This window comes from Python bivittatus, unplaced genomic scaffold (assembly GCF_059951505.1).
Source record: "Python bivittatus isolate LINGU-HERP-01145 unplaced genomic scaffold, Pbiv_v1 ctg000070_np1212, whole genome shotgun sequence".
NCBI classification, from domain to species: domain Eukaryota; kingdom Metazoa; phylum Chordata; class Lepidosauria; order Squamata; family Pythonidae; genus Python; species Python bivittatus.
This window is the reverse complement of record NW_028277034.1, coordinates 24,288,745-24,301,458: the sequence shown is the minus strand read 5'-3', so window position 1 is coordinate 24,301,458 and position 12,714 is coordinate 24,288,745. Positions and strand designations below refer to the sequence as shown.

The 12,714-nt window shown below is 37.3% G+C and overlaps 1 protein-coding gene across 9 annotated transcripts in view; it reads right to left on the bottom strand.

Annotated features, from left to right (window-relative positions):
• INPP4B (inositol polyphosphate-4-phosphatase type II B) overlaps nucleotides 1-12,714 on the bottom strand; it is a 256,059-nt gene that overhangs the window by 129,490 nt on the left and 113,855 nt on the right. For 7 of the 9 annotated variants that reach the window (XM_088132815.1, XM_088132816.1, XM_088132820.1 and 4 more), the window contains 2 exons: nucleotides 3,857-3,907; nucleotides 1,193-1,272 (listed from right to left, as the gene is read on the bottom strand). In XM_088132815.1, coding sequence (XP_087988941.1) covers nucleotides 1,193-1,272; nucleotides 3,857-3,907 — 131 coding nt within the window. The remainder of the gene's footprint in view (nucleotides 1-1,192; nucleotides 1,273-3,856; nucleotides 3,908-12,714) is intronic. The other 2 variants (XM_088132817.1, XM_088132818.1) reach the window with 1 other exon arrangement.

The window sequence follows — 12,714 nt, the reverse complement described above, 5'->3', positions numbered from 1 at the left end:
GTAGATGATGATGATGATGATGATGATGATGATGATGATGATAAACAATTTAGATCCCAATTGTAAACAGATATAGATTAACATCACTCTTTCTCTTAAAATCTAGGAAGTTCATATTTGAGATGAAATGAGGTATCATTAGACTGAACACACTCAGCTTAGGCCTGGCTCAGCCAAGGCCTCCAAATGCTTTTTAAACACATATTTCTTAAAAGCAATGTCAGAAAAGGATAGACATATCAAACTAAGAAATAATGATATAGGTAACATTTTGCTTCAATCATTTATTCCTCATTGAATCATCAGAGGTAGAGAAGGAGAAGGAGAATGACAGTTCACTGTTTTCTCAAAATATAAAAGATGAAACCATAATAATATGGATAAGATTGAGAGCCTATGGAGACTAGTGACAGCAACTTTGAAGAGACATCAAAACCAATTCCAATCCTTAGGAGCTGGGCGCTCTGCCAGGGATCCTGCAATCAGATCATGTGACTTCCCTTACAGATGTCACTGCTTTCAAAATCTGATGAATGTTCCCTCTGAGTGAACAGGGAGACACTTCTCCCATCAGCTTATTTGTACAACTGCTGCACGATCATTCTCCATGGATCTAAATTTTCCATCCAATGGCTGTTAAATTGAAGATTTACCAATGTTTTTAAGTTGAAGATTTGTTCATTAAATTGAGGGTGTTTGTTAAACCAAAGTTTTACTGGAAATAATACCATTTATGCCAATTATGTAATTACAAAAATAATTTAAATTGATGCAAGTGATTTACATTTAGATTTAATACATATTCCTTATCCCAAATGAGCTGTTAAATTGAGGTTTTACTATGATCACTTAGATAGAAGACCACTTCTATATGTTGCCAAGGAAACCACATGGACCATGTCCAAGATCTGAAGTGGATCACATTAAAAAACAAAACAAAACTGGATAGTATTATTGCACAAGATTTTTATAGATAAAAGGATACAAGGATAATTCAAACATATAGAGAAATGGAACAAGGAATCTACCTGTAGAAGAGAGATAAGGGCTGAACAAAATCCTCCAGCATATCTTGTAAAATTTGCATTAATTTTAAGTAAAGGACAGAAAAGCAGCAGTCATTCAATGGTATTCATTCATAGTCATTCATTTTCTTAATTTGACAAGATTTGAAATTAACAGAAAGACCTACCTCAGGCTAAGAGTCAACTGTTGCTCTTCTGACTTCACCAACTCGCCTACTTTAAAAGTAGCACAACCCAGGAAACTTCGCTAGAAATCAAAGGAAAGATTAGGTAGAGAAACGCACGAAAGTCAGAGGTTGTATGAGATGGCAAAACACTATGTTTCTCAAATTGTAATGGTTTTTCTTTCAGCCATACAAATGTTACCTTGGTGGCAAAAGATAAATATTAAGTAGGAAACTGAATACTCATTCACCACTGAATGCTTTCACAGATCAGTGATGCTATTCTTGATAATTAATTAAACTGGAACAGGAATTTCTTTTTCATTAAAAACAAAGAGAATTGACAACTTGAAAAATTGCATGCTGAAAATATAAAGCTATAAGAGAAGACACTTTTTAAGGTCTAACAATTTTTTTACAACTTTCATATCACAGTTGAGGTTAACTCTGCAGATTTTTATTGCTATCATTCTTGCAGGCACTATCACTTATTTGCCAAATACGAGCATATTTGTTTTCCAGAGGTATTTTTATATAGCCATTTTTTTGCATTCAAGTCAGTGTTGACTCCTGACTCCAGTGTTGAGTCCCTGCAGTTTTCCTGGCAAGGTTTTTCAGAAGTAGTTTACCATTGTCTCCTTCCTAGGGCTGAGAAAGAGTGACTGGCCCAAGGTCACCCAGATGGCTTTGTGCCTAAGGCGGGACTGGAACTCACTGTCTCATGGTTTCTAGCCTGGTGCCTTAACCATTACACCAAACTGGCTCTCATATATAGCCAATAGAATATGATATTAATAGGATGAATGCTATAATTACTAATTCAACACATTGTATGAGGCATTTGTTTCCCTTTTTCTTTTTATTGCAGATGCAAGCAAATGTATTCATCCAACTCTTTTGATCACCCTTATTCCTCTAGTTCAGTTTGTTAAATGTGACATATTAAACACACTTTTCTCCGTCTTGATGTATTTCATTGTCTCTTGTAAAAACCATGAACACCTCTTCAATTTTAAAAGATCACTTTGAAGACAAAGATTTCCGCATTATTGTAAGATCTTTGAGATATGTAGCAATGTTCCTTTCCAGCAATCTTTAGACTGTTCCATAACAGAACTTTTTATGTTTGGCTTCTATTATAACTGACTACAACAGTTTATATGACTTGTGTGCATTTCAGAAGAAGGTACAACTTTCCTAATTGCAGCTTCTGAATTTAGCTCCATTCTTTTGGGATGGATTATTTTATAATACAAAACATATTGCTCTCAGTCATTTAGAGTTGCATAAGCTGCCCACCAGCTTCGTTATACAGTACTAACATTCTTGCAGGTAGGAGCTGTCTTGATAGTAGTATTTGAGAAATGCGATCCAGCCTTTTTGAACATTCCATTGGAATCAATTCCATAATTTCTATATGCTAAAACAAAAATCAATTATTGCTAGCAAAAGTTGGGAATTGAAGCTTCAGGATTATATTTAAGTACAGCAACTGAACCTAGAAAATGGATTTTAAGATTTACACCGAAAAAGACAGAAAATAGTACAGAACACAGATGATTTTGGAAAAAGAATAAATAAGTAAAACAGCTGACTTCAACAACTATGCTTCTATAACTATGCTATTAATCTATACTAGTCATTGTGCAGTATTAACTAGTTACTATGCAACCATACTTATGTTTACGTTTGAACAAAGTTCTTTAGAACTAGGCAGAAATATGCCAGTTGTCCAGAGGTACCGAAGCTTCTAAAATAGGAAGTGTCTCTAAAATAGGTGGGGCTATCAGACAAATAAGTTTTAAGGGGGCTTAGCTAATTTTAACATAATTTAGCATCAGTTGAAATTAATAAAAAAATAGATGCAAAAATGTTTTTAACAAGCTAAAACATGTGGTTCTCTATGATATTAGTGTGCCAACACCGTTGTGATACTTTAGGAATCTTGTCAAAATATTTACTTGCATTTCATTGGTTATGTGAAGTATTATGAATGAGGCTTATGTGTATACTCATGACAGTGTAAAGAGGATTGCAAAAAGTAATATAAGAGAAATATGACGTACAGAAAGTACAGACATTGATAATTATCTAATTAATATGGCCATTCATAGAAAAGCTTTGGGGTATGATATAGACAATTTTGGCAGAAGTGATTAGCACATGTAATACGATGAAAAAGAAAATGTCCCTGTTCAATCCATAGGAGAAAAGCCACTTGGAATCTTTTTTGAGACTGAGCAGTTTCTGAATTAAGGAAAGGAAAGGAAAGGAAAGGAAAGGAAAGGAAAGGAAAGGAAAGGAAAGGGAAGGAAGGGAAGGGAAGGGAAGGGAAGGGAAGGGAAGGGAAGGGAAGGGAAGGGAAGGGAAGGGAAGGGAAGGGAAGGGAAGGGAAGGGAAGGGAAGGGAAGGACAAATTTTATGACTTTCTACAGAAATGAACAACACAGCACCCTTGCAGTATCTGGATTTTTTCCTACTACACCAATATACAAATAAAAGTACATAAGATGTGCCTTGGTTATATATTCAATTCATGAATATTTTGCACAACTTTAATTTACAAAAAGTTCATGAACAGCTAGTTATCACAACTTTAACATCATTTTAGGATTATTTATATTAATGTTATATACATACAAACACATACATCAACAATTAACCTACCCCACTATCTGTCCTTGGATCTTTGTTTTCTGCCAGGATACTGCTCCGAACCTAGACAAATTAATTAATTTATTTAATTTAGGGCTATTGCCTGGGAAACTGAGCTAGAGACACTCTAGTTAATGAAAGCAATTCAACCTTAAACTCTCTTTTTACATGAACATAAAAGGGATCCTTCTACTATTTATCTAAAAGGAAATATTTTACAATTGTCACTGACTCCATCTTCCTCTGGTTTCTAATCTAACTTCATAGTGTCACCATTTCAATTTGTTGCAGAGATTCCTGAGGTTATAAATTATTTTGTTAGAGATTAATTAACTACTTCAGGAGCAGTCAAGTTTTTGATGGACAAGAAGCAACATTTTGGGATCTGTGGTCACAAAGTGGCTGAGGCTGCATCACATATGTGGTACAGGTAGCTTCTGGAGGGACTTCATAGATTTCTCTGTATGAAATGTCTATTTCAGAACTTATACTATGTTTTCATCTGTTTTCTGTCTCAAAGTGACTGAAAAAGGTTGCTTTGCTCAGGCAATACACGCAAGTGAGTAGCAATGAGCAATCCCCTTACTCTGTAAGGTGTGTTTGGATAATAATCATCAACAACTTGTGCACAGCTATTTGTAGCAAAGAAACCTTCACATGTAGAGCTGTACATTTGGAAGCTTTCATGTAATCCCAAATCCTGCACTCTCAGGATATGAGCTCATGTGGTGCAACCTTGTGCATATATAGCTCAAAATTCTAGAGTATGTATATTGAATCTTCATGTTTTCCATAATCACAAGTTGGCATACCACTGACTATAAATCTCTAAGGGACACATACAACTTTTATGACTTACTTATTGGTTTCTTGAAATCATTAGTTCATTACTGAATATAAGATACTGGACTAATTAGAACATCCTTTTACAATCTAGAGAACTTCCATTAGTCTCAGTCAGCTTGGTCAAAAATCAAGGAAAATACAAGTTATAGTGCAAAACTTCTGGAGGGATGCAGTTTGGGGACAGGCTGAGACAGATCTTATTTAGTAAAAGTATTTTAAGGCAATGTTTAGCAGAAAAAGTCATAACATTATTCTCATTTGGAGCAACTCTGTACCTAGCAGATAAGTTCTGCATTATCATTCATTAAATTTAGCAGATAATAGAGAAATCTATTTTCATGCAAAAAAGGTAACAGCCAACCAGTTGACAGAAAAAATACCATAAAATCTCCCTGTAGAAAGCTAAATTTTATATACTTCCTTAAAAAAAGAATCTCATACATGACACATTTTAAATACCATATTGTGAGTATTTTTCTCTGTTGCTCTGGGAGAAAACTGATAGACTTTGTACAATGAATTTGACTAAACAGACCTCATGGTACTATCATTAATCATCTTATTCAACTGAAAAACTGAAAAGAAATAATGCCATCTCTTAATCCACATGCAATTCTTTTTATTATTGATTGGCACATCCCACCATGTACTTAAAAAAAATAAAAAATAAAAAGATTTTATGATCCAGTAATATCAACATTTTCTGTCCTCACTGAAAAACATTTTCCTTGCAACTATTCTTTTGTCAACTTCTAAGATGATATGATATTAGATGATCAAGGATGAATACTAATCTGGGCAATAAAGACAGAATGACAGAAAATCATATACAAACTTAGTCCCAGTGAGAGGTTTATGTGTGAGGGTTCTGTGGAATTAAGAGACAAAACTACAAGATAAAAGACCAATGTTGTGAACAAGTACAGTACTATTGCAGAAGATTATTGTAATGGTGATGAAGCTTAAGTGGTTTAATTCCATCTTTCTCTGTACTTTCCCATATAAAATGGCTTCTCTTTTGTATTCTTGTTCATAGCATGGCTTGATAATGCCTTAGATTTTTAAAAAGCTGGCCTGTGAAATACCCTTTAGTTTCTTCATTTAGTTTTTCATTTAGTTTTTCTCATATTAGCTGTTTTCTCATGCAGCTTAGCTTAAGAGTGATATTGCTTTCTTTTAGCTCAAGGCCCAAGATCTGGGCAGGGATGAACTGGTACTAACTCACATAAACTCTTGATTACTAGACAAGAAGAATAAATTGGCTTGATAGCACATAATCAGAAGCATGAATAATTGCAATAGAATATTATATAAATTCTTGGAGACTTGCCAGGGTGAGCTGCATTATAGGCCTGCCAGAGAAAGATGCTTACACTTGCTGGGATAATCTGGAGAATATTTGCTGTGGCATCTGATGAGTTCCCAAGACTTGAAAGAAATCTGTCCTGTAATCATATTGTTCTATTGAATATTGCTGTTTCTTCTTTTGTTGCTTTATTCATGAACATCTTTTACTTATAATTTGTTTCTCTTTTACTTTTCATTCTTAAATCTGTTGGAATCTTTTCCTTATATGTTTTAAAAAAGTTTAAATTAAGGATTGATAAAAGATTGTATAGGCAGTAGTAATGCCATTTTAGAAACAAATGGGCACATCACGTAGCAAAACTCATGTAAAGGAAGATATATATCTTATGTGTAGAAAAACATGCCTAGGAAAGATAAATGCCCATTTAAGGAGACATCTGTTTTAACTCTAGATAAGGAGACATCAGTTTTAACTATAAATAAGGAGGCATCTGTTTTAACTCTAGATAAGGAAACTTTTGTTCGTAATAAGCTAAAGCATTCCATTCTATTGGTATGGCTAAATCTTTAAACTAAAAAAACCTATAAAAAGGGAGATGGAGGGGCAATCCAGTGTGGCTGCCACCCAATTTTACTTGACAACCTTGGGTTGAATAAACATATTTTCTTTGGCCTCCACTGATTGTCTGGTGTGTTTTATTGGATTCCCAGCTTGGGCACAAACCATAGGAAAAAAATGTGTCTGGACCTTCTGACAAATTTATTCAGGTTTTACCTCATTTGTGCATTCACTTTATTCAAATCTCCAAACTTCTACCCATATTTTACTATGGCAAAACACGTCATTTTTTTTATTCTTAACATTGCAAGATAAAAATGTTTGGCTTATTTGAGCCTTATAATATTGATAGCCAGCTAAAGCAAATAAACAAATAGATTTTCATTTCCCCTTTCCTTCTGGCTTCTGCCATTAAAAGGTTACAATGAGTAAAAGAAGTAAATCATGTTATAATTCCAACTGCTTTGCTATTCAGTGATTAGTATTTCACTGCCTGCAAAAGTAACATTTCTGCTATTGTGTCAATATGAGCTTGTATGTCCAGGAAATCATATGACAGGATGATACGATTACTTGTTCCATGCTCACACAATGAGTTATTTGAGTAGAGACTTATCTAACAGAAAAGTCAGAGCTTAGATCAGAAATTCCATCACCTTATTAAGCAACCTTGGACTATAAGCATACATGATTCAAAATCCCCTCTTTGTAAGTAAAAGTAATAGGGCATAGATGTGGAACCTGTGGCCCTATAGCTATTATGACCAGCAATCCTGACTATTAACTCTCAGGGTAATGGAATTTAATTGGGACTGTTAGCTAAGCACAAGTCTTAGATTGCTAGTTTTTTGCCCTTAATTAGACAACAGAAAAATATTGCCAGACATAATTCAAGCTTCAGTGTCAAAATCACTCTGTCACCTGGGTTCAGTAAACTTGTAATAGAACAACAACAGTATAGACTGCAATCACAACCCTTGAATTGCAATAAATAGCCATCACACCAACTCTATTTTGCTTTTTAATCAATTATTGCCTGGTTATATAATAATATCTGCAAAAATATTCAGTAAGACTCTTTTAAAAAAAATATATGATTCTGAAGTAGGAAGTAAAATTCCCATTTACAGACTTAAGGCAATTATAGTGCTAAGTAGAATGCTTGACTGAAAGTGTACTATATTTTTTAAAATATATTTTATTTTTATTTAGTAGGTCATTTTCGCCCCTTAGTAGTTCAGAATGACCAGGGGTAGTCTGGAATATGAATCGTAACAATATAGAAAAGATGTGCATAGATCAGTCTTCTCCAGTTTGATGCCCTCCAGATGTGGCGCAGCGGCTTAATGACGTTGAAAGTTGCCGGCCAGAAATGGTTGACGCTTCAGCGGTTCGAGTCCAGCCTTCGCGTTAACAGGGTGAGCTCCTGTTTCCTCCCCAGTTCCTGTCAACCCAACAGTTCGAAAACTCACGAGAGTAGATAAATGGGTACTCTCACTCCGGTGGGAGGAAAAATGCTGGTGGCGCCTTGCAAAAGGAGTCAGGAGCAGTTGCCAGTAAGTGCGAAACTGTGCGCACCCGAAAAGGGTGCAAAGCAATGGAAACTCCGCCTCCTGTGCTCGCCAGCTGGGCTCTGCTCTAGGAAGGAGGCTCTGGCAAACCACTTCCGAAACACCTTGCCTTGAAAACTGCAAGGACTCGTCCAAGCAGTCACTGCAGAGTCGGTAACGACTGAGTGCAGATTAAAAAAAAAAAAAAAGATGTATTCCACTGCAATTCTCTTTCAGCATAGCTATGCCGGTTGGGAATTATGGATGCTTTATTTTTGTACAAATTATGGACTTGTAAGATAATTTCAGTCCAATGTAATTGAAAGCAAGAGAGATCTGGTTTCAGGTGGTTACAGAATCACAAGTGGTTAACATGGAGAAGCATTTCTGTGCTAGAGAAGAAATAGTGAAAGTAAGCATTTGGCACGGGTCAAATGGAGTGAACAACTATATTTCAAAATCACATTGTATGTTTTTAAAAAAATATATATACAATCACCATTGAAAAATACATTTTTATACATGGAAAACAACTACACAATTTAAGTTCATTGGATATCAGCCATGTTATTTATATTAATGTTTTTTTAAACCTCTCATCCTGTTAATACAAAATGAATATTAAATACTAAGTGTGAGACAAATGATTATCTTTTTAGGATTTCATACAGATTTTGTTACCAACAAAACCCATCAGCTAAAAAATAATCATTTATAAATGACTCCAAAACCTCAGTGAACTATTTTAAAACATTCAGTAATAAGAACATAAGAAAAACTACTGTACTAAGCAACAGTCGGTTTCAGCCTGCTTCTTATTTCCCAAAGGGAAATTGCAAGCAAGACATGAAAGTAATAGTTTTCATCCAGTGTTATTTCCAGAAACAGTTGTGATGCTATATTACAATGCTATAACCAGGGTTATATATAAAATAAATTTGGACCAGTTATCCTGTCATATATATTTGAACTTTATGATTTTACTGCTAGGATTGCAACCAGAAGTCTCCACGAGGTGTAGTAAAAAAAAGTTAATATGGTGGACACACCCATAAAAAATGGGTGGAATTTCAAATGTGCCATTATTTATTTATTTATTTGTTTATTTACTTGATTTATATAGCCGCCCATCTCACTTTTATGTGACTCTAGGCTGCTTACAATAAAACAAATATAAACACAAAATGCATAATATGAAACAAAAATAAAAACACATAGCAGCTGGGCATGATCTAATCCATCATGCATACAATCAAAAGACAGGCTCTAACCCACAGCCAGGACCCCAGGTTTGAGCACAGAGCCAGGTTTTCAAGGCCTTACAAAAGGTCAACAGGGATAGGGCTAATCTAATCTCAGGAGGAATGATGTTCCAAAGGGCAGGTACCATGGCAGAAAAGGCTCTCCTTCTGGGCCCCGCCAGCCAAGACTCCCTAGCTGACGGTACCCAAAGCACGCCATTCCTGCCAGATTGGATAGGACAGGTAGAAACAATTAAGGAGAGACAGTCCTGTAAGTAACCTGGTCCTAACCCATGAAGGGCTTTAAAGGTGACAACCAGCACCTTGAATTGCACCCAGAAGCACACCGGAAGCCAATGCAGCTTGCAGAGCAGTGCTGTCACGTGTGCCGAGTAACTGGCATCAGTAACTGCCTGTGCTGCTGCATTTAGCACCAGCTGAAGCTTCTGAATACTCTTTTAAGGATAGCCTCACGTAAAGTGCATTGCAGTAGTCCAATCTGGAGATCACGAGGGCATAAGTGACCATGAGCAGGGCCCCCCAGTCCAGGAACGGATGCAACTGATGCACAGCCCTAAGCTGTGCAAAGGCCCTCCTAGCCATGGCTGTCACCTGCTCTTTGAACAGGAGCTGAGAGTCCAGGAAGACTCCCAGATTGCGCACTAGGTCTGTCTAGGACAGTGCCACCCCATCCAGAACCAAAGATGGAAGGTCCCCAGGACATCCAAAAACCTAGAGCTACTTGGTCTTGCTTGGGTTGAGCTGAAGCCTGTTGTTCCCCATCCAGGCCCCCACAGTCTCCCAGCACTGAGACAAAATCTCCATGGCATCACTCAGACGGCCTGGAGCGGAGATTTAAAACTGAGTATCATCGGCCTACTGACGGTACCTCATTCTAAACTGTCGGATGACTTCACCCAGCGGCTTCATATAGATGTTAAATAGGAGGGGAGAGAGTACCGTGCAAAGGAGGGGCTGCTGGCTGGACCTCCCCCCCCCATCATAACTGACTGGAACCGACCCCAGAGAAAGGAGGAGAACTAGGACAACACTGTGCCACCCACCTCCAACTGGTCCAGAGCTGGTCCAGAAGGATACAATGATCGATGGTATCGAAAGCCTCTGAGAAGTCAAGAAGAGAAGGATGGACACACCACCCCCATCCCACTTCCACCAGAAGTCATCCAAGAGTGCAATCAGTGATGTCTCAGTCCCATACCCAGGCCTGAACCCTGAATGAAATAAGTCTAGATAATCCACTTCTTTGAGAGTCCTCTGAAGCTGCAACACAGCCACCTTCTCTACCACCTTTCCTACAAAGGGAAGATTGGAAATTGGACAAAAATTGTCCAGAATGGTGGGGTCTAACGTTGATCCCTTGAGGAGGGGGCAAACCACCACCTCCTTAAGAGATGGAAAAACTACCCCTCCCTCAAACAGGAATTAACCACCGCAAGAACCCAGCCGCACATCCCTTCCTGGGAGGCCTTAACCAGCCAGGAGGAACATGTATCTAACACAGAGGTGGCTGCACTAACAGCTCTGAGGACCCTGTCCCCTTCCTCAGGCCCAACAGGATGAAACTCTTCCCAGATAACCAAGCTAGACCAGCCCCAGTAACCTCTATAGGACTTGCATCGAAGCCAGAGTCCAATTTAGAGTGGATCCAATTAACTTTGTCTGTCAGATGCCTAGCATACTCTTCATAGCAGACCTGTAGGTGAAGCTCAGAGCCACTCCCACCCAGGAGTGACCGGGTCACCCAAAACAGGGCCGCTGGATGGCTATCCGCAGAAACAATGAGGGCAAAGAAATGTTGTCATTTTGCTACCCTTACCGCCACAAGGTAGGCCGTAATAGTGGCTCTAACTTGTGTTCGATCAGATTTGCTCTTTGTCGCACTCTAGGGATCTCTTCTCCTGCTTCATTTCCCTTAGCTCCTCTGAATGCCATGGGGACTTCTGGGATTCCTGGGGGAGGAGAGGGCACTTGGGCACAATCGGATCCAAAGCCCCTGCCACCCTCTCATTTCAGGCAGCCACCTTCAGTCAGACTGCCTCTGGAAACCTCCCATAAACGTACCCATAAGCTGCAAGGAAAACCTCTTTTAGATGCATTTTACCCAGCAAACAAATGGGCCATAATTTAACACAAAATTTAATAATTTTTCTTGAAATATGTACACTTATGTAACTAGCTAAAATTATTAAATTAAAAATTCTTTACTCAGGTTGGAGTCAAAAGACACACAAAATCTTAAAGAAGAAGTAATACAAACAAGCTTCTGCACAAATACTTCTGAATCACTTTAATGAAAAAGTCTGTTGTTAAAGCAGAGTACAAAACTGAAAAGAAATTATTAGGAAACAAAGACTCTTCATATATCTCATTAACTGTCATCTTCCTAACCATCTGTTATTATTTGATATGTGTACAGTTAAGAGTTATGACATTTTTAGTATATTTTTTAGAATAGATTACTACAAAAGTTAAATACATGAATTCTCTGCATTTCAGAAACTTAGTTTGAACAAAGCTGCTGCACCGATGGAATAAAATAAAGTATTATAACAGATAATCTAATAAAAAGCAAAAACTGAATGGCTACAGAAGAAATTTAAAAATACAGTTAGGATTTTCTTGTCTGAGTTCCTGTCAAGCTTCCCCAAAAGCTTAAACTTAGCAGAAGCTTCCCAGATATTTGAACAATGTGGCTATAAACTGAATCCTTACTGTAACCCAGGAACAGTAGTCACAACAAACAGTTGATAGTTACGGAACAGTACAAGGGTGATTCAGAACTTGTATTTCCTCTTAATTCATACCCAGCATTCTCTCTTCCTGTGTCATAACAGAGCTCTTGACTTCCATTTCTCATGTGAATCAGTATTGGCAGTTGGATGTTTATAATCTCCACATTCCTGTTCTGAGAATCTCTTACCACCAACAGGATCTTGATAGCTGCATACTTAGCTAGCTCAGTAGAATCCACTGGCTTCTTAGTTTGCTAGTGAAGCCAGATCTAAACTTCTAAATGTTTGTAATCAACTTGCATTTTTCAGTGACAGAAGCGTATTTTAAACTCTCTTTTGGAATTTATCACCAACAAGCATTTCAAGTGTAGATCGACTCAGATTTGAAAAACTTTTTTCCCCACTATATTAATGTTCGCAGGCAATCAGAGCACACACTGAACCACCTGTAAGATTAGAATACAGTAAGATATTACACCTATACATACACACACACAATAGAAAACTAGTTAACTCACAAAAAAAAAATAGTATTTTTTTAAGAAAAACTTTCTACCAGGTTTTTTACTAGGGATGTTCTGCATGGCAGCCAAGTATCATAACCACTATGTTG